Here is a 22,246-nt window from a genome sequence, read left to right on the forward strand (position 1 = left end):
CCAACCCCCCTCTCTGACCCAGCCCCTCCCTCGCTAGCACTGAAATTGGTTTGGTGGGGGCCAACTCCAGAGTGTGATCCAGAGATGCCTGGGGCTTCTACTGCAATTACATCAAACCCAGGGGTATAGGACAACTTGTCACCCCAGCAGCCCGGAACCCTGGAGCTGGGCTGAAGTGATTCCAGACTGATGTGGGGAGAAAACCCTCTGGATAAGTGCCAACTCCCCATTTCTCCCCCTCAGGTGGGAAAGGCAGGCAGCCTGGCAGGGAACAAGTGGGTGACCCATCAATGCTGGCAGGAAAAGCCACTTTCTAGACCTGAGGAGATATTCAGGGGCCGTTATTTCCTGCAGACACGGCAATGGGGATTGGTTTTGCTTCCTTTTAATGTAAACAGAATACACAAACACGTTAAAAACCCCCACATGACACAAGAGAATACACAGAGATTTATATATAGGTATTTACAGACCCTCGCAAACCAAGAGGAAAAATGGCACCTCTGGTTAAGGGAAGCTTCTCTTCCTACCCCCTAACCCTGCCCAAAATCAAAGCACTGAGGCAGCTGTAGGAGCCTCTGCAATTGCTTCTGGATGAAACTTAGCAGGAGGCTGGAATGACATCAGAAACCTTCAAAGCAAAACCAAAGATTCCGACTTTCTGGCCCTGACCCTCCTCCTTGGCAGGCTGACATGCCAAGGATTTGTGTGTCTCGGGAAGAGTCAGCACTACCCCTGCAATTCAGATGCAAGAGCTTCCCAGCCCACCCCAGCTTTTCCCAGCCTTGGCCTGAATGAGAAATGAGCTGCAACCAACCATGTCCAAGAGAAGAGGGTGGGGAGGAGTGAAGGAAGAGAGGACCCCAAGCAGAGAGCAGACTGCACTCGGAGCAGGACGCTGGGAATCAACGAGGGGCCAAATCTGGCCTCCCCTCGGCCTAGGGAGGGCACGGTGGGGCTGTGCTGCCACCTGGAGGGAGGTGGGAGCACTGCAGCCACGGACCAGGACAGCCCCTGGGGCACCTCCAGGTCAGCTCTTCGTTCCTTGTCAGTCCCCTGCCCAGAAGCCTCACTGCAGCAGCTCCTCCCAAGAAATGGGCTTGGAGAAGACCTCCCTTTCTAACCAGAGGTCATAGTTCATCTGGAAGTCCTCAGGGAGGTCCACCCGCTGGCCCAGGACACTTTGCAGGCAGTTGTCCACAGGCAGGAAGTCTGGGTTGCTGTGGGCCCGGTCGTACCGCCGGGCGTTGAAGCGTTCGATATTGGCACGGAGGGCACATTCCTCTGCCTGGAAGTCCCAAGGCCGGGCATCAAGATCTGGGACAAAGCGGGAAGACATGTTTAGGAGCCGAGCCCTCATGGCAGCTCCCCTCTGGGTTCACTGAAGCTCGGGGCCAGGCTGACCCTGGCTCGAAATGCTGTCAGCCCCAAGCAGGAGACCTCCAATCCCCATCCTCAGGAAGACTGACAGGACTTTTTACTTCGATACAAAGGAAAATCAGGTGAAAAGAGAGAGGCCAGATCTACAGAGAGAGGCCACACTGCAGTTTTGGGGGGGGGACCCAGCCAGGGAGAGCCACAGGAATGACACGCTTCTCTGAAGTCACATTCTCCCTGGCTCTCTGGGATGGATGGCAGGAAGTCGCAGAGCCCCTCATTTGCTCATTCTCTCAGAGCCCTGACCAGGGACTGGGGGCCACTCCGGCTCCACACACATTCACAGGGCACTGGGGTGCTGATGTGGTCATTTGGCCATGCGGCCGCAGGCAAGAAACCAGAACGGCGTGGCAGCGTGCTCGGGAAAGCCCAGGAAGAGCCCACTCTGCCTGGAGGCCGGGGCAGCCGCCCAGACGGGAAGAACACATGCGGATACCGAACAGTTACAGGTACGAGGGAGGCGCCCTGCCAGGAGCAAGAAACATGGGGGACAACACGGCTAATGGGCCAAGATCCCTGCGTGTGATGGAGGCTGAGCTGAAGAGAAGCTGGATCAGATTACGCAGGAGGGGAAGGGACACTGGGCCAGCCTCACATGCCTTGCTTAAGAGTTTGGCTCAAATTCTAAGGGAAATCAGAAGCTAATGAAGAATTTTCCTCGGAGTTAGCACCACAGGATCTGCTTTTCAAAAAGATCACTGGGGGGACACCTGGGTGGCTCAGTCGGTTAAGTGTCTTCGGCCCGGGTCATGATCCCAGGGTCCTGGGATCGAGTCTGACGTCGGGCTCCTTGCTCAGCAGGGAGCCTGCTTCTCCCTCTCCCCCTGCTCTGCCTGCCGCTCCCCCAGCTTGTGCTCTCTCTCTGACAAATAAATAAAATCTTAAAAAAAAAAATTTAAAAATAAATAAAAAATTTTTTAAAAAGATCACTGGGGCTCAGTTTGAGGCACTGACAGAGGGGAAGAAAAGGGGGCCAAGGAAGCCATCAGGGTCTGTGAGAATTTCAGTGGTCAGAACCGAGGCAGTGACAGTAGGGAGAGAAAAGATGGGCAACTGTCTTGTGACAGTTTCTGGAAAAGGAACACCTTCCAGGGGACAGAGGAATGGGGTGTGATCACGTGCGCCAATCCCAGGCAGTTTCTCAAAGTCGTTCTTGGAGCTCCTATCCGGATGCTAGAGAAGCAGGAACTGGACTCCGTGGGTTCCTCGGAGGGAAAGGCGCCCCCCTCAGCTTCGCACCAGAGCCTTACCATTGCCGTATGCCCAGTCGTCGTTCAGCCGATGCCGCACCTTCTGGTAGATGGCAGACATGGTCTTCATGTTGCTCTTCCGCCACTGCCGTCCCAGGTACTTGGTCTGCACCTTGAGCAGCTTCAGCACGTACAGCTGCATCATGGCCTGCTTCACCTTCAGGGCCCGCTTCAGGATGGGGGCCGACTTGAACACCACCAGCATCTGGAAGGGCCACGAGAGGGCCGGATAGAGGGCAGAGATCAACACCTGCACGACCACCTTGCTGCTTACCCCTTCTGGGGTTACAGGCAGGGGAACCGACCATCTCTGTGGCCCCAGACGGAGGGGTTTCCCAGGACGTGGACTCCCACCACTAAAATCGTGGGTCATTGTGAAATCTGAGGGAAGCCGTGAACTCGCTCACTGGGAACGTTCCTATGCGCATGTATGTAAAATTTCCGAGGATCCACGGACCTCCCCACCCCAAAGGCATCCTCAGACTCAGGGTTAAGGGAGACTCCCAGAATCCTGGCTGTGTTACCACTGGATATTAAGAGGACATAGAAAAATCCCTTCTCTAAGTGTCCACTGGCTTCAGGGCATGACTGAGCCTCTTCTAGCTTCCAGTTCAACTCAGCGAGGAACCAGGAATGAGCCGTTAAATGCAAGGACATGGCAACAGTGAGTCGGGTGAGAAGGGGGTAGGGGCAGCAGCAAGCCTGCCCCGGGGACACCCTGGGAGGGGACACGGGGTGTGGCCCTCTGTCTTGATTTCCAAGTTGTGTGCCCGCTGACTGCACTAGCTCACCATGGTCCTCGAATGCTTCCATTTTGTCAGCTTGTTCAAGATCCGAAGCAGATTGATACAGGAAAAGAGGTTCCTCCAGCAAAACTGGTTATTGTCACCTGCCTCCTGCAGGGAGAACCCGGGAACAGTTATAACCCTCACAGCTGCACGTGCTCAGCAGTGTCCACAGCCCACACGCCTCTCTCGGAACTGCCGGGCCTTCCGCTCCTCAGCCCAGGAGGACTTCCATCCCAGAGCTTGGCAGGGGAAAGGGAGCTCCCTAGAATTTTTCTGCAGGAAACGTGGAGCATGATTTTGGGGACTGTGCCCTTAGCCCCCACAGCTGGGGCATCTGCACCCAGCTCCCTCAGAGCCGTGCCCCACGGAGATCCAGTGTGGGAGAGCAAAGCCACCCGACCAGGCGAGCCCTGGGTCACCAGCCCCTGAAGACCACGCTCCTGATGAACCACTCCCTATATCCACATCTTTCCCCTCGGCAAGCTCCCTCCTCTGGCCCTTCTATGCCATTTCGGTGCTTTAAAAGCCAGTCCTCAACAGTGACCTCCCATGTGAACACCTCTATCCCTGTGTCAGGGGAGGCAGGCCCTCCACCACCACCCCTCAGCCAAAGGAGCGGCCGGGGAAGCATACAGCCACTCACCAGACTCTCAGCGGTCAGCTCCGGCAGCTCGTGCACCACGCAGTGGGGGTAATCCAGGACAGAAATGCTGCGGAGAGCAAGAGAAGCTGGGCGCCCACCCTGAGCAAAGGCTGCGGGCTGGTGAAGCAGCTGCGACAGGGCTGGCTCCCGGCCTTCCTCCCTCACTTGGGAGTGGAAGCAGGACTCTGCCTTGTGTGCACCCCCCTCGTCCCCCCAGCTACAAGAGATGAAATCCCTGCTACCAGAGAACTTGTAGGGTCCCTCTATGGCCAGAGATCATCCCGCCATCTTGTAAGGTCCGGAGACCCTGCCTTCCCCACAGCAACGAGCCTGGGGCCAGGGGGAAGATTTCTCAAGGCAATTGATGTACGCCAAGCCCCTAGTGGGGACAGTGTCTGGCCGAGAGCTCACGCTGCGGTGCACCATCAAACACAGCGGGCCCAGGCGAGGGGGGCAGGGGTAAGAGCAGATAGGGCCTTACAGTGCACATGGCGGAGGCCTTCAGAGAGCAGGAGGCCTGGCCAGTCTCCTCAGAACACCACCAAACGGTGAGGCCAGTACTGGAGCCCTGGATGAGAACCCTCCCACGCAGGCACAGACAGAGTCACCTGTGTCACTGGAGTGGCTACACTCAGACTCGACACACTGGCATTCTCCACAGCAGGGACCGTGTCTCGTTCCTCTCTGTGTCCTGAGGCCGGGCAGAGCGCTGGCTTGTAGGGGCTGAACGGGCTCAGGCGGAGAGGCCAGCCAGGAGCCCTGCCATCTGGCCATACCCACCCCTTCCTGCTCCCTCATCCTTATCACCTGTTCTTGGCGGTGATGTAAGACATGATGTTTTGATTGAAGAACTTTAGGATCAAAGGGATGCAGTTGGCAAACACCAGGTGCTGGGCCATGTATTCAAACTGGAACAAACAGAAAAGAATAAGCATGCCCTTTAGGACCTCACCCTCTTTCCTCCAATGATAAAAGGGCTTGGTCAGAGGACTGTGCCTTAAAACATTCATGCAGAGCTCAAGGGGGTTTGAAGGTCAAGGCCTCGGTTCTTCACTGTCTGAGGCCCTGGCCCAGTGAACGGGAAGGAAGGCCCTGCAGGTACCTGGTAGACGTGGTTCAACTTAAAATGCTTGAGCAGCAACAGCAGGAGAGCAGAGATGGCCTTAACAATGACCTCTTTGTGGCGGTTCACATCCACCCCCAGCTTCATGCTCTGCAACACCGTGGTGCTGGAAACACAATTCCCCGGGTGAGCCACCAGCACGTACAGCACCGCTGTTCCTGGTGCTCACAGGAGAGATGGGATTCCTGAGCCGCCCCTGGGCAGAGGGCCCGCTTCACCCCCACCCCCACGGACATCTCCGGGATCGGGCCCGGGGCTCCTTCCGCCCGCCTCGCAGGCAATCCAGCTCAGCACAGTGTATTTCTTGTGAGGCCCCTAACACATTCTTAGCCTGCTTCCCTGATTTCTCACAGAATGAACTTCTCCTTTTCAAGTTCTTCCTAAGCTTTTGCTACCATATGAACTTGGGTCCCTCAAAGTGTATTCTGTGAATACCAGTACATTGAGACGTTTCGTACTATGGAGAAGAAAGGGCTTTGGAAGTCAGATAAATTGAAGAAGCACTGAGTTAAATCGGTTTCTTAATTCAGGGCTTCTCACTGTAAATCTCTGTAAGAGGAGATTTAGTATTTGACTCGGGAACCCTTCTTCCAAGGATCATCATGATGGCCTCGTGTTCTGGGACACTCCCTTTGGTATTAGCCAATCCCTGCCTCCTCCCTCACCTGGCTATCACTGCCAGACTCAGACCTGGGTGGTACTGGCAGGCAGGCGGGAGGTCAGATCAAGGCCCAGGTCCTTCTCAAAGCAGAAAATGAGCTCCGTCTGTACTCTCATATCAAAGCAAGGTCAGCGCCACAGGGAAAAACAACCCCTAAGGATTTCACTAGCGCCCTGAGATACCCAAAAATATTCTGCATGCCAAATCACCAGTGAAGAGGAAAGAATCCACACCCAGCTCAGGTTCAGCTGTCGGCTGGTAAAGTGTCCAGAAGTTAAACCTACACCTCCTGGATGTCCTGATCACACAGCTTTCGAGGGAAGGTTTCGGGAAATGTCTAACACCGCCTGATTCATTTTACAGAGGAGGAAACGACTTTTCCCCAGTTCACTCAGTGGCAGACTTTTCCCAAGTTCACTCAGCGGCAGAATCCATACCAGAATCCAGGCCCACCACACTAAGCCACTTCCCCAACCGGTAAAACTAAACATTTAATCTGATAGTTTCTTTCTTCTGAGCCAGGAATACCCTAAACTTAACCTACAGAGAAACTGAGCCAAACAGAGAAACAACCTGGCAAGACTGGGACCGAGAGGAAAACACTTCCCTTTCCCCTCTACCCTGCGGCCCCTGACCTGCTCCATTCACGGGAACACTACTCACGGCATCTCCTCAGGCAGGACATCTGCTAGGATGTTGATCGAGTCCGTTTTGGCCTTTGAGGTGGGGGCTGCGGCCAGCAGGATCTTCAGCAGTGCGATCTGGGGAGAAGCAGAGCTGAGCCCTGAGAGGCAGACCTTCCGGAGGAGCTCAGGTGGGTGGCAGGAGGGGCTGAAGGACACTGGAAGGGCGTGCTCTCAAGGCCAGTGTACTGGGAACGGTCCCAGACCCAGAGTACTCCTGAGGAGGAGGCAACACCCCAAAAGCAGGAGCACTCACCATATACTGAGGTAGGCTGGGAAGCAAGCCTTGATAGAGGGTTTCTGCAGGTACTTGCTCGACTTCCTCTTCTCCCTTTCAACACAATAGATACAAATGCAAACCCCTGTCCCGACTGGTCTCCTGAGCCAGCTCGCTAGGTGGCTAGAGGAGCATCTGTAAGTACCGATGTAAATAACGACAGCAAACCTTGAATAATACAACATGTGAGGCACTTGACCTGTAGTAACTCAGTTAATCCATACTACAACTCTGTGAAGAAGGTACTATTATTATTCCCATTCTACGGGTGAGAAAACTAAAGCACAGAGAGAGCCAGTAACTTGCCTAAGTGGCCACCTACTGAGTGGTGGAGCTGGGAGTCAGGGGCAGGTGACAGGCTCAGAGTCTGCACTCTGGACCCCCACACAGACACACGCCACCCCTGCAGTGGGAGCGGGACTGGGAGCTTTGAGGGCAGGGCCTGGGGCAGCTTTGCGGTCTGGGCCCAGCGCAGTGCCTGGGAACGGCTGGGGGTCCGGTGGCTAGAGAAGGCCTCGGACTCACCCCCGAGAGCGGAGAGCGAAGGTACTCCTCCTCCATCTGTGCCTGGACCTCTGCAATCGACGTGTACTTGTGCTGGAGAGAGAGCAGAGAAACACCTCTCATTCTCTGGCCGAAGCCCCACACCCTGGCAAAGACCCCACTTGATTTTCTTCAGACACAATCTCCTCAAAGAGGGCTAAGTCACCACAAAGATCCCTAACTTAAATCCTGAAATATTCTTCTAAGTGGGCACATATTTCTTTTTTTTTCTTTTTTAATTTTTTCTAAAGATTTTATTCATTCACTTGAGATAGAGTGAGCATGAGCCAGGGGTGCGGGAGTGGGGGCAGAGGGAGAGGGAGCAGACTCCCCACTGAGCAGGAAACACAATGCACGACCCGATCCCAGGACCCTGGGATCATGACCTAAGCCCAAGGCAGACACTTAACCAACTGAGCCACCCCAGTGGCCCAGTGGGCATATATTTCTTAAACCCAGTCTAAAAAGCACACGACAGATTAGGAAAAAAAAACAAAGGAAAGGGGCTTTTCAGATAACCATAGAGACAGGGGAAAACTATTAGAGGGAGGGTCAAGGATTCAGAAATGCCTAGCAGCACAGGGCCCACCTAACTCACTTACACTACAAATCTCAAAAATAGATTTCAAAAACATATCAAAATTTCCACTCCTGACATCTTGTCAGGGGAGACACCTCTTCCCCACTCTTGATGTTTCCTCCCACATGGAGGGATATGCACGTGTAAAAAACCTCCACTCTCCCCTGCCCCTTTCCACACACCCACTCCTCCCTTCGCCGACTAGTGAGTATCGGGGGAGGAACAGGACTTTCTGAGCCCAACCACCTTCTCTTTTCGCTTTAGAAAAAAGAAAAGCCTATGTTCTTTTCTGCTCCTCAACCAGGCTTAGCAGGGTTCCAGCACTGCCTGACGCTGGGTAGATGAGTCCACCTAATTCTGGAAGTAAAGCATTAGGGTGCATATCACTGCTGTGTTCTTATGCCTCATTGTCCAGTCACTCTATCAGCAATAAAGCTGATTTGATTACCATCTGCCTACTCCTCTATCTCAACTGTCTTAGAACTTGGACTTGGAAAAGGGAGGGTTATTTATCAGGCCCTTTAAAACTCCACCTATCAAGTACTATCTTTAATAAACTCTCAGTTAAGTCCCCAACAAAAACTCAGCTAAAATAAATAGAACTTACAAAGAGCTGTATTAAAGGGTATCGCCATGGTCCACCTATGCCTCCACCCCAGGTTCCTTCAGGCAGACAACAGTCTTCAAAAGGTTTCTCCCAACTGACTGCTCTCACTTTACTCACTTGGGACCAAAGTAGGTCAAAAGCTCATCCAAAGCCACCTACCTGTTTCAGAGTCTTGATGCTTTCGTGGATTGGCCTGGGCAGCCCCACCACTGTGTTCGTGTCACTGGAGAATAAAGAAAACCCTGTGTTAAGCCTAGACAGCAATTCGCCTCAATCCCTAAACACCAAAGGCCAGGAGAATGAACTCCCATTACCTTTCTTCAAAAGGATGTCAGATCACACTCACCTGCCTAGAGTGTAACCTATAAACTTGCTGCGGCTGGACTCCAGGAACATCTCAATGTCTTTCTCTCTGTCCAAGAGAAAGAACGAGGTTTTTATTAAATGTTATTTCAAGGTGTCATGGTCAATAAAACATAGAATGCCCAGAAACTGTGAAGCCAGAAGAAAATGTCTCCCACCATTGTTTTTCTTTTTAGGTAAAAAAAAAAAAAAAAAGGAAAGATAAACAGAAAAAATGAACAAATGAACTAAAATCTTCAGACTATTTTAACATCCTTTATAATATTGTTGGATCAATAACCTGAAACTATGTGTAACTAGTTTACCTGTAAAATTAAGGTGCTACCTCAAACTGAAAAGCATACTTTATTCAACTAACAAATCTGTTTTCAAAAGAATTTCTCAAATATTTAAAGTTATTACAACAATTAGACCTATCAACCACAGATATTTTCATGTGTGTCCTGGGTCCGTTTTAAACAACTGGCACACCTTGCATGAGGACTAGTTCTGTACCGCCGTCACAGATCACTGAAAACTGGGGTTTCAGATCGAGAAACTGACTTCTGTATCCTTTCACGTGTCCACCTATTCCTTAAGTTGGTGCCTTTTTTTTTTTTTAAAGATTTTATTTATCCATCAGAGAGAGAGACAGCAAGCGAGAGAGCACGAGCAGGGGGAGGGGCAGAGGGAGAGAGAGAGAAGCAGGCTTCCCGCTGAGCAGGGAGCCTGATGCGGGGCTCGATCCCAGGACCCCGAGATCATGACCTGAGCCGAAGGCAGACCCTTAACCGGCTGAGCCACCCAGGTGCCCCTAATTGGTGCCTTTTCAAACAGATACCATTTCTATATATCCAGGTACCTTCCCACCCATTGATTCATGCGCACATATCTCAAACAACTTAATTATGATTCTAAAAACTCTTCCTTAATCTTTAATTTTTCTGTTAAAAACCACATACAACTCCACCATGAGTGGAGATGGGTTCAGTTAAATGTCCTGGTTTTCATTTTTCCCTATTCCCACTTCATGATAGTATGGCTAACCAAGAGCTAACTCATTATTACTGACTCAAGAGCCATACATGGGTCTCTCTGAGCAAGTCCAGCACCCCGAGACCTCTGGGCCAACAGAGGGTACTTTATGAGAGCTCCATCCCAGAGCCAAAGTCAGCCTGGCCCCACAGAGAACCTCCTGTGGTGACTCAGACCAGGTGCCAGGCCTGGGGGTGGGAGGCCTCTGGTTTCAGGAGCCAGAAGCGTGCCAGAAGTCTGAGCCTCACCTGACCTTGGGAGCCCACGGAAGCCCTTTGGGGCAGGTGAGCCTGTCAGTCTGAGGGTGCTGTAGTGGGGGAGGCATCACTTCATCCCGCTCAAGGGGGAATGTCTCCCCCTCCAGACTGTTATCATCATCATTCTCCTCTTCCTCTTCTCGAGAGTCATCAGCTTTGTAGGGATCCCGCTCGTTGAAGGCATCCAAGTTGTCCTGCTTTATCAGCGCCTGAAAACGGGGAAGGGAAATCAGACAAGCGCCAACCGAGCAACCATAAAGGGCAAGGAGGCTAGAGAGGCTGTAACACAGAAAGGTGGTAGGCAGAGCCAAGGGCAGGGGAAAAACCTGAGAGGAAGTCAAGGCTGGGCCCAAAAGACAAAGCCTTTCTTGTCCCAGTGGCTCAAAAGTGCCATGTTGTGAGTACCCACGATAAGCTGGACCCTGGGCTAGAGACACAGTGTCCCTGGCCCAGAGGCCTTCATTTGGACTAGCTGGTCAGCGATGATTTCCAACAACCCTGCTCACCCAGGGATCATGCTGCCATGTGCTGTGCACCTTGAGACCCTCGGGACTCACAGGGGACATCCGTCATCCTCACCTTGTGCTCCCGACGGCCCCGCTTCTGCTGCTGCTCAATCAGGTCCGAGGCAGATGCCGGCGGAGAGGCAGCCCTCATGTTGCGGATCACCTTGATGCTGTCCTCAGGCAGCGGGGGGAGGCCCAGGATGGTGCGCTTCTCAGCCTTCATGCTCTGTAGCTCCTCAAAGCCGCCCAGTGTGCACTGCATCGTGGACAAGGGACGGGGCCGGGCTCAACACCTCCACGAGTGGGTCCCCGAGCCCTCTGGGACACCACAACCCGCACCAGTCTCTGAACAAGCGATTGATCACATGAGGATCCAGTGACGCCAACGTGGGAGCAGAGAAAACAGACCAAGGGAAGGAGACATGCAGGCTGACTGAGCTAGTGGACATGCTTAACTCTGTATGTATGATACACTCTTGGTCGAGAAGGCAGTCTGAAGAGCCTACCCCTTCAGGTTCCTAGACAAGTCTGTGAGACTCACATGCTCCAAAGGCCGTACATGCCAGTCTTTCAAATTGGGGATACACTTTTAGATACTCCAAAAAAAAAAAAGCTTCCTCTCAACATGCCCCTAGAAGCCAAAACCCCAGTGGTATTCAGCTTTTATCTCTGGCTTCAGTGAGGCTTTGTGAGGAACCAAGAGGATGTCTGACCAAAACAAAATGTGCACAGCACTCTAAAGAGGCGCCAAACTCACTGAGCCTGGCTCCGCAGAGCTGCCCTGCTCTGCAAGGAGGACGGGAGCCCCGAGGGGACAAGGAATCCCACCTACACCTCCACTCTCTGCTGAGGTCACTCCTCCAAGTGGGAAGGGCACTGGGCATCGCTACTGACAATGGCCCCCGGGCCAAGGGTGCTAGCCAATCCTTCCCCAGCCAGAAACAGGCTCTACACCCTCCCCGGGGAGAGGCACGAGCACAAGGCTCGCTCTTGCTTCCTTCAAGGGACCTCTGCCTGAGGGGACCCAATTACACCAGCTCTACTTCTGCCTTCATATACTCCAGGTTTGGAAGCAGCCTGTCTGGGGAGAAGGCGTTTTATGACTAGAGAAGCAGCTTGCAGGAGTCAGGGAGCCAACAGTCTATTCTGACCCACGGGCCAAGTCCTCTTTGGCTATAGTGAGGCAAAACTGCTGTTTTGTTTTGTTTTAAACCAAAGTTTATAGGTTAGTTATATATTAAATTATATATAGTTTTTCACATAATTCAACATTTAAAAGGATATGCAGTGCAAAGTCTCTCTCCTGCCCTGACCCCTAGCAGCTGAGTTCCCCTTCAAGGAGGTGCTCACCAACACGGTCTTCCAGAGCAGCAAGAGAACTTTCTTCATGGGGAAGTGAGGGGCATGGCCGCTGCAAAATTTGGTCACCATCCCAAACAGCATGATGGCAAATGGTTCGTTGTTGTACAGGGGGGAACCTAGAGGTAACACAAAGGGATCAGGACCAGCAGGAACAAGACCCTCCCCAAGGCCAGGAGCCTCAGCTCCCAGGCAGCGCCTCAAAACCCCAGGATCTGCAGGGCCCTACCCAGCTCAGCCCTGAAGGTCTGTCGCATGGTCCTCCACTCAGCCTTATCGCCCTCACACTCCTGGTGAACAGTCTCCACAATCAGGTACATGATGTTAAGCAGGACCCTGGGAACAAAAGCCAACTCATAATGGTGCAGAATGGGGAAGCAAGGGAGTGTCCTGGCTTCTCCACAGTCCAGCTAACAGGAGGAAAGCACGTGCACAAAGGCTAGTCGGTGGCAGAGGGCTGTGACGCAGAGAAAACTAAAAGTCCCACAGAGCGCCCCGTGGGGTGCCCTTTCTTGTCCTCTGCTATTAAGGGCATGACCAGATCTTACTCTGCTTTGCATTCCAGCATCAAGCTAAGTGCTTATCAAAGCAGGTGCTTCATCAATGGTTGAATGGATTAATATGAACAAGAATGGCCCAAAGCATTTCTGGCCCTAAGCTTCCTGGAGCAAGAGGAGCTCAGAGGTGGGAGTGAGCTGCGGAAGTAGGTGCCGGATCAGATGAAGCAGCGCAGGGTCAAAGCAAGAACAAGCAAGTGCCACCGTGAAGGAGCGGAAATCGGGAGCCAGCAGGCAGCGCCCAGGGACCTGACCGCAGTGGGGAACGCCACGAACGCCCGGTCTGAAAACTCCCAAACTCACAGAGACAGATGCTAAGCCTCACAAAAATGGGATCTCACTGTTCAGCAGTTGCTATTACTTCCTGTGAGGCCACAGAATATCATGAAGGAGACAGGGGTCAAGCTGTGCACCCGAAGGTGGAGCCAAGGAGCCACGTCGTGTGTTTCACCAAGCACAAAGTATCGTCAGCAGCAGTGTGGGCAGGAGGCCACATGTCACAGTGGCTCTATCAAGTGGCTCACCCTAGATTTCCTGTGGGTGGGGTCTCAGCCCAGAGCCCCACTGAGGGAGAGCCCCCTGCAGGGCCGACTCGGGGCAGATGGAGATCGGCATGCGCAGAAGATGCACACACACAGCGAGGGCCCCCGAAGACGCCCTCCCGCTCCCGGCTCTGATCTCATTCTCAGGGAGCCCAGGCTTGCTGCATGCCTCACCTCAGGTCTGTGCTGTCGGCCAGGGAGATGGCCGGCTTCCTCACCGCACTGCTGCACGCCGCACTGTTGCTGCAGGAGAGATTTGGGAGTCAGGCCTTCCCCCAGGAAGGAAGACGAGGAGTTGCCCTGACAAGGGCCGCCCAGTGGGGGGACTGAAACTCTATGATGAGTGCTTCGACTGCCCGAGAGGCCACAGTTCAACCTGAGTGGTCAGAATAGAGCCTGGGACCACACCATCAGCCCCAGTTGGCCCATTCACCCTTCTCAAAACCACTGAGTTCTGCCAGCTCTGTCCCCTCGCCCCCTGCCTCCCCTTCCCTACTCCAGCTCCTCAGAACAACTCACTCTATCTCCATGTTCAGAAGCTCCACCAACGCATTGAACGTGCCCACCTCCAGGAGCAGAAAGATGTTGTAGCGCATCCAGGACTGCACATCTGCCTCCGAGCTGCACTCTCCAAAGGTGCCTGCAAACACAGGGCACAGCTCACAGAGTCCCTCCCACTATCGGGCTGGACAACGTCACCGAAGGCGGCATCAGAGGGCCTGGGGGCCGGCTCAGTACCTTGGGCGACGTAGAGAATTGCTCGAGCCACCTTGAGTCTTTTCTCCCTGGCAGTGACTTCCAGGCCATCCAGGAGCCTCATGGCATGGGTACGGTGCTGGTTGGTATCCAGCTCGGTCCATTTCTTATCTGTTACTGTAGGGCAAGAGACCAGTTACACCTGAGCCCAGAAAAATCCTCACAATGAAATGAACACAATGTTAACTCACCAAATTCAAGACTGCCACAAGACCAGAAAACTCAGAAAGAAAAGTTACTCTCTAGGTCACGCTGCTGCTCTACGAATTTCCAGACTGAAACACTGCTATTTTTGGTGCAATTTTAATCACAGAAAGCTTTTCCCCCCAGTACTCACACTCTGAAAAGCCACCACCAGAGCCCCAGCAAGCCCACCCTAAAGGTCACATGCGGCCTGGAGCAGTCATGGTTCGGCAGGTTTCTCAGGCCAGGCCAGGACGACTCAAGGCACTCGGGTGACCAAGAGAAGCCCTGCAGCTGTCACGGCAAGGGTCAAAGGAACCAAGAAGTGCAGAGAATCATCTCACCGTGGATCCGGAAGTCCTCCTCAAAGCATTTTCGATTCATCAGGAATTCTGGCCCTTCTGTGTAGCTGTAAAGCTCTATCAAGAACAAAGTCTCATCAGCTCCATGTCCACGTGCCATAGCGGGTCTCATACGCAGCAGAGAATATAAGGCAGTTGCCTCTAGGTCCCACTCTGTCCCTGAGTCACAGTGACTCCTGGACTATCCAGTTACTAAGGGGATCTTAGCGCTCCGACGTGCATAATGGAGAGAGTGCTGACTCCCCTTGCAGCAGATAATCAGAATGCCCGTTACACATAAATCCAGGCATTTCCAGTCCAGTGCACATCAATCCCACCATGCCACACGAGGTGGACTGCCACCATGGACATGTGTCTCTCAAGTGGCCATGACCTCCTAACTAGGACCTGCACTGTGGAGGCCTGAGAAGCAGCTCGGGCTAGCCTCACGTGACATGTGAGGGGCAGCGGCAGACGTGCACAGATGCAGGCATGACCTACTGCTCTAGGAGAGACCACTGTCGGGAGGAGAGCGTATGGCCAAGGAGCGTCACTGTCTGCGACTGGGCCACCGCCGACTGAGCTGACCACACAGCAGAGGTGCTTCACCAAAGTAAAGGAAAAGCCAAAGGTATGAGATACACAAAGCTTCAGTCCCATAACTAACATGTTTATATGCACATGCTTATATGATTCTATATATGTATATATATCATTACTAGCTAACCAAAGGAAAAAATGAACTCCAAAATGACATTGACTCTTAATTTTATTAAAGACCAATACAGAAAACAAACACCTCGAAATAGTAAGAAGGTCTGTGCTTTACCCGCGAGCTCTGCAGCCCACTTGTCTGTGTCAGCATATTCAAACTCTAGGTCTGGCGACTCGGAATAGCCCTGCGGAGAAAAGGAGGCAGTAATGCCAAAGACCACTGTGAGTGCTTTCCAAAGGAAGAGATACATATGCGTCCAGAGACGCTGCTGTGTTACAAGACACCATTGCCTCCCCTTTCTGAGCTTTTATCACTTTTTGTCTCCGGGGCTAGCTCAGGTTTCCCTATTAAGCCCTTGCAGAGCACCTTCCACTTTCCTTTAAGAGCACAACTTCTCATTATGTACCAGCATGGGTATGTGTTTCCTGTCTGCCTCTCCATGAGACTGCAAGTTCCTTGAGAAGGAGAACTTTGTCCACTCTGCTCACCAGTAACTTCACAATGCCCAGCATGCTACCTCGCCTGAATGAATGAATGAAGAGTTTACAGTCAAATAAACGCTTGTTAGATAAATGAACACAGAGCTTCTATGTATTCTGTGCAGTGAATGACCCGTTCCACATGGTGCTGAGATGCCGGAAGCCTCACTTCTTTCTGGCTAGTAGTAGGCTATCAACAGCTCAGGACAATATGAGTACTGACATTCTCAGCTTTCCTGCCCTTCTCTCAAATTTCAGTGAGAACTGACAGAGAAGGCGGCAGCCTAACAGAATGGTTTCCCTCCCACACACAGGAAAGAATGTGACAAAGAGAATCTTTTCACTGCTGGGGATAGGTGATCACCGAGAACACACCATCTTGAGAGCCTTGTGCTGGGAAGAGAGAAGAGGTGATGAAGTAGGTAAAGTCCTCAGGCTTAATTACAAACTACTTGGGAAGACAAAGACCAGCCACCAAATGACATAACAAACCCACAGACACTGAAAAACATGAAGAACTCTACACTGTCAGAGGCAACAGAGTGTGTATACTTTCATAAGTTACTGACCTTCAGTTCATTTATGGAATGGGGATGACGAAAATCTATCTTGAAGGTTTTTAAGGACTAATCAGAATTATGTAGTGCAAAGGGGGCTCTCATCAAGAGATGGCTCCCAGGCATTGCTCAAGCTCCTAGCCTACTGATTCCAGCTAGGCTCCAAAGAGCTGAGTGCAGCACCAACATCTCTAAGAAAATAAACTGAAACAGATCTCTCAGCTTAAATGTGTTCACTGGCTAGCCTTCCACATGTTGTGTCTATATGGAAATTAAACGGTAGAAGGAGAAATTTAAATCGCATAAGGGTATTTATTTGCTCTTTCAAGGCTACCTAAGAAAATTTTAAACTGTTTTTAAACTGTAACTCCTCTCCTGATGAAGGTGGGTTCACCCCCACCACTTTCATAATCCTTCATCACCCCACCAGGCAAAGGCTCCTAAAAAGTCAGTTTCATTGCTTTTTCAAATAATTCACCTTAAGCTCAGAGTACCTCTATTTTGGACTTGCCAAATTTTGACACGTTTTACCAGAGCTTTGCACTTGCCAACAAAATACAAAAGCTTGAGAGGAAATGATTTCACATATCAGCCTTTGGAATGACCTAGTATACTGCTTCTGGACAAGGAGGAATTCCCTCTCATTAATAAGCGCCTCACTGCTGATCAGCCTCTGAGTTATCGCTGGTGAAGGAGACCTCACAGTAAATACTCTGGGAACGTACTGATTAAGAAGCCCTAAAATGCTGCGACGTGTGTGTCTTCATTCATGAAAACTACATTGGGAGGGAGTGGGAGGAATTCTTTAACTCGGGGTGAGGTGACTAGTCAGCTTCAGACAACCGGAGGAACAGCCCACTAGCAAGAAAGGGAATGTTGAGCCCTAATGCTTGATTACAGTGTGTAAACGTTTGTGATCGTTAACAGTTCGGCATCGGGCGCACTAGGCACTGTCCAACTACGGCCTGGACCTGTAAATAGCTAAGGTCAGACTGAACAGGGAATGGTACTCCCTCCTACTCTCAAAATCTCCGGGCGCGTAGTACTATCAGTGATGATTAGCTCCGTCCGGCTTCCAGCTCCCTTCCCTGCCCACACACGCAGCCCACCGCACGCTGCGGAGCCCACAGGACAAGCCCAGAGATGATTAGGGGTCGGGGTGCAGCCGCCCGCCCCCTGGAGCGCACGCAGACCACTGACTCCTCACCCCCGAACTGGGGCCGGGAGCGGCTTCCCCAGGGGCTGGGGCCTGGAGGCCGCACCCTCAGCCCCGGCCCCAGAGAAGCAAACGAGGAGTCGCCGGCCCCGGGAGGCTCTGGCAAACGGCGAGCTCGGGATGGGACCCCGGCTTCACGCCCCTGGCACCGGGGCCGCCAGCCTTGCTTCCTGCTCCTTTCGCTGTAAAATGACAACTCTCCCACCGGGCCCTTTCCAACCCTCCGGGAAGCCCAGCTGGAACCCGAAAGCGGCCCCGAACCCGGGTCCCCCGCGGCCACCCGCCCGGTGCTATACGCGCCCCCCGAAGCTCCTGACCTCCGAGTCTTTGCGCTGGTTGCGGTTGAACTCCCGGGCTTTGCCCCCGGGCAGGAGGCCCCCGCCGACCCGCGGGGCTCCGGGTGGAGGCTGCGCGGTTGCCGGTGGCGGAGGTGGTGGCGGCTGGGGCTGTTTGTTGTTCATGATCAGTGGCCCGGGTCCGCCGGCTGCCGGCTCCATCTTGGCTGCTCCACACCCCCGGCTCAATTCACGGACTATAGCCGTGATGCAACTCTCGCGTAATTTCCTCCAGGAACGCTCCCTGGTCGCCATATTAGGTGTGGCGGCAAGTGCTGGAAGCCATCTTGGCTGCCCAACACCTCGCGAGATTGCTTCTGCCGGGACTCTTACCTTTCTCTGTCCTCTTGGTTTTCGCCCCTTTTCAGTACTTGTTTAGGTGCAGTTTCATCTGTGAGTACTCCCATAGCTCCTTAGGTCGGTTTAGTTGCGCCCACCTCGCTTTAACAATAGCTTTGCACTTGTCACTGTTATAGCTCTGTTCAAAGCTTAGGGGATAGGGGCGCCTGGGTGGCTCAGTGGTTAAGCGTCTGCCTTCAGCTCAGGTCATGGTCCCAGGGTCCTGGGATCGAGCCCCACATCGGGCTCCCCGCTTCGCGGGAGGCCTGCTTCTCCCTCTCCCGCTCCTCTGCTTGTGTTCCCTCTCTCGCTGTGTCTCTCTCTGTCAAATAAATAAAAATCTTTAAAAAAAAAAAAAAAAGCTTAGGGGATATAACAGTGAACAAAATGGGCACGATCCCAGTCTTCACGGAGTTCACACTCACCTGGGGGAGATATGCTAAACAAATGAATAAATCAGTAAAATAATTAGTGTTGTGACAAGCATGCATTCATCATTCATTCAACAAACAATAAACGTCTCTGTGTTTCCAAGCGGTGCGATAGAACGGGGCACACATCAAGTTCCTGCGCTAATGGTACCTGACATAGTAGCGAGTAGGACAGAGACACAATGAACGATGAGCACGCAAATACGATATTAGAGAAAGAAGTGCTGAGAAGAAACAAAAGGAAGTGTAAGGGATTAGGAAGTGGCAGTGGTGATGGGACGCATGGCTATGTTAGGTCGGATGCCCAGGTGCGGCAGGCCTGAGAGTACGATTTAAAAAAAAAAAAAAAAAAATGAGTTCTGAAGAAGTGAGAACCATGCAAAGCGCCCTGGAGCAACTTAAGCAGAGGGACCTGTGGTCGGTGTAGCAGGTGAGTGAGCCAGGGGAAGAATAGGAGGAGGTGAGGGCCAGATAATGCAGACGAACATAAATGCAGAGCATGAAAAGAATTTTGAATTTTATTCTAAGTGAAATGGAAAACCATCAGAGGGTGTTAACCAGGGAGCTGTCATGGTCTAATGTATACAAAACCAATCTGGCTGCTTTTTGGAGAAGGGATTAGAGAGTTGAGAGTGGATGAGGGTAGGCAGGTTCGGAGACTTTATAGATGACAATGACGGTGCTTGCACCAGGATGGAGTTATGATATTTCAATATTGTGTGGGTAGATTCTAAAGGATTTAGTGAACGGCTGGAATCCTATCAACAACATAGAGCGGAGTAAAGGATGAGTCCTAGATTTTTGGCTTGAGTAACTAGGTGAGTGGCTGTGCTGCTTATTAAAATAGGGAAGTCAGAGAGAAAGAAAAACAGGTTTAGGAAGAAGATCAAGATTTTTGTTTTGGACATGTCAAATTTGAGATGCCCATTAAACTCCTTAGGGGTAATGTTTGATAATTACCTGTTACTATGCTGTGAAGTCCTTAAATGCATTTTCTCCATCTTTGTCTCTCCGGAGCTCCATCTTGGCTACTCCAGCTCAATTCTCAGAAAGTCTCCGTGATGCAACTTTTGCGAAATTTCCACCACCCAACTAGTAGGTACTTTAAGTCTTTGTTGTAAACTAATAAATAAATCTAAAGCCACTGTGCTGCTACTTACTCGTACTGATCTTCCTGTCCTTTGCCCCCTTCTTCTCATATCTAATAATATACTTTGTAAATTAGCATTTCGTCCAAGCTGGGCTGGGCCAAGGTGATAGGAAAAAACAAGGAATTCGCAGGAAAAGGACTAATGCACCAAGCCTTCTTGGATAAAACCAGCAGGTCCCGCAAAACCCAACACATAACTGCTATCTAATTTTAGTGACCAGTTTGGTCAAGTACTAAGACTGACCTACCACAAGCTGGGGGAGTGGGTGGGAATAGACCTTTAAACATCCTATACTGTTTCAGCTCTATTCAGAATAGGGAAGGTTTAAGGTTTTAGTTCAGTAATTCCACTTCTAGTAACAGATCCTAAGGAAACAAATATTTAGACAAAGATATATATATGATGATGTTCCAGCCAGTGGTATTTTCAGTTGTGTAAAGTTGGGACCAACCTAATTTGAGAAGTAGCCAATAAGAAAATGACTAAAAATGGGGGCATGGATAAAATTGAATATACAGACGCCATGAATATTTGTGTTTAATATTAAGAAGAATTTTTAGTGACACTTAGGAGAATGGTTATGACTTCCTTCTTTCCTCATCTGTAAAATGATGATAATCCCATCTGTTTTATGAGGCTGTGGATCGAATGAGCTCATTTATGTGAAATCATTTTGAAAACTATAAAGCATTAAAAAAAAAAAGAATTTTGGGGCACCTGGGTGACTCTCCCACCAAAACCTGTCCCCACGCTCCCATTTCATGAACATCACTCCTGTAGTCTCCCTCACTTCACTCGCTGCTGTTTCCCTGACTCTCCCAGCAAGCCAGGCTGGGCTTTTATTATTATTTTTTAAATATTTTATTTATTTATTTGATAGAGAATACAAGTGGGGGGAGGGACAGAAGGAGAGGGAGAAGCAGACTCCCCGCTGAGCAGGAAGCCCGATGCGGGACTCTATCCCAAGACCCTGGGATCCTGACCTGAGCCTAAGGCAGACGCTTAACCAACTGAGCCACCCAGGCACCCCCAGGCTGGGCTTTTAGAACCCCAAAGCAACTTGTGTAACTTATTTGCTCCCAATCTGCCATGGCTCCCCACCTCCCTTAGATTTAAATCCTAACTCTTCACCCTAACATCCAAGGCCCACGTGGGCCCAGCAGGGCCCTGCCTGCTTCTCTGACCTCATCTCCTGCTGCTCTCCTCCTTTGGCCTCATGCACCCCCACCCCCAGCCCCACCCCCGCTCTATCTCTCTAGCATGCCGAGTTTGTGGCTACCTCAAGATCTTGGCACTAGCTGGTTTGTTGAGGTGAGGGCAAGGGAGCTTAGAATGTCCTTTTGATAGATAATAGAAATAATAATAACAGCAACTATGTATATGTGCTGACCATATGGCAGGCACCATGCCAAGGACCTAAACTCATTTAATCCTCACAACAATGCTCTGGGATGGACACTGGTGTTTCTCCCATTTTGCTGACAAAGAAACCAGGATAAAGAAAGGTAAAGTATTTGCTCAAGGTCACATAGTGGCTGAGGCCAGGTTCCCCGGAAAGCAGGCTCTGAGGCAGAGATTTGCATTTAGGAGGTGTGTTGGAGACAGACCCTGGTACAAACCCCCTTATGGAGGTGAGAGCACCAGGAATGGGGGAGGGAGAAGCTGAACTGTGACGCAGCTGCAGCAGAGATCTCGGTGGACCCTTCAGGGCCCTGTAGAGCTGAGTTGTCCCACAATGGAGGCCAAGGAGCCAGGCCTTTATATTCCTGCATGGACAAATCCTCGCTGGCAGACTGCCTGGGGAAGGGGTATATCTTTTAGGCAAGGTAGTTCTCTTTACCCAAGGCAGTCACTGGAGAAAGACTTCTGGAAACAGCAACTGCTAAGCAGCCAACACTCCAGGCAATGGAAGTAAGAGAGCCCCAGCTACGAAAGGAGAGTGTGAGCACTATACATTAGTTTCTAGTTCTAGCAAGTTACCCTCACATTTAAGGATCAAAACAACAAACAGTTATTATCTCATCGTTTCTATGGGTCAGCAGTCTGGGGATGGCTTTGCTGAGTGCCTCTAGCTCAGGGATGTTAAAGCACAAATATTCTGGCACTTGTTAACGTGGTAAGGAAGACTTCAGTAGGACTCTTGCAATAGGTGTCCAGGCTATCACGAAGTGAGAAAGATTGGGCTCAACTCTAAATCCAGCAAAGACAGCTAGGAACTTGTAGCCAACAAGTGGAATGAGGGGGTTAGCAGATGAAAAAAAAAGATATTACTAAGAGGAGACACCTAGGGTAGGGCGATTCTTGCTAAACTGACCTAACAGGATTCTTGCTGAAGGCAGTCCAGGGTGATCGGATATCAAGGGTAGAGAATGAAGAATATGATCAGATATCAAGGGTGAGGAGATTCTTGCTAAACTGACTTAGCAGAATTCTTGTTACACTTGGGCTATGCAGGCCTGGCAAGGACAGGGGACCAAGGTCAAGGCCTCATCAGGAAAAGGGCTCAGAGGAGGCTTACTGAAGTTTGGACAAGGAGAGCATCTTTGTCAAGGT

The 22,246-nt window shown here is 51.3% G+C and overlaps 1 protein-coding gene across 1 annotated transcript; it reads right to left on the reverse strand.

The window, feature by feature from the left end:
- Positions 1-369: 369 nt before the first annotated feature.
- STRIP1 (striatin interacting protein 1) lies at positions 370-17,950 on the reverse strand. The gene is made up of 21 exons (XM_035017817.1): positions 17,755-17,950; positions 15,300-15,369; positions 14,474-14,548; positions 13,929-14,063; positions 13,710-13,830; positions 13,365-13,433; positions 12,321-12,427; positions 12,083-12,210; positions 10,806-10,988; positions 10,218-10,435; positions 8,939-9,004; positions 8,752-8,815; positions 7,388-7,459; positions 6,842-6,916; positions 6,566-6,663; positions 5,221-5,347; positions 4,926-5,026; positions 4,119-4,185; positions 3,479-3,583; positions 2,688-2,892; positions 370-1,317 (listed from the first exon to the last, which is right to left on the reverse strand). Exons 1-21 carry the CDS (start codon positions 17,932-17,934, stop codon positions 1,070-1,072), a joined length of 2,514 nt encoding a protein of 837 aa, XP_034873708.1. The 5' UTR covers positions 17,935-17,950; the 3' UTR covers positions 370-1,069.
- Between the last annotated feature and the right edge of the window lie 4,296 nt (positions 17,951-22,246).

The sequence above is a fragment of the Mirounga leonina genome, unplaced genomic scaffold (assembly GCF_011800145.1).
Source record: "Mirounga leonina isolate KUSES-001 unplaced genomic scaffold, KU_Mleo_1.0 Mir_173, whole genome shotgun sequence".
NCBI classification, from domain to species: Eukaryota; Metazoa; Chordata; class Mammalia; order Carnivora; family Phocidae; genus Mirounga; species Mirounga leonina.

Bases quoted from the DNA above. Each gene is read 5' to 3' on its own strand.
- STRIP1 (XM_035017817.1), bottom strand. From the start codon at position 17,934: ATGGAGCCGGCAGCCGGCGGACCCGGGCCACTGATCATGAACAACAAA. The intron at 14,064-14,473 runs GTGAGATGATTC...CTTGCCCTACAG, and splicing joins GGAGGACTTCCGGATCCACG to TAACAGATAAGAAATGGACC. The intron at 2,893-3,478 runs GTGAGCTAGTGC...TGGCCCTTCCAG, and splicing joins GGAAGCATTCGAGGACCATG to ATGCTGGTGGTGTTCAAGTC.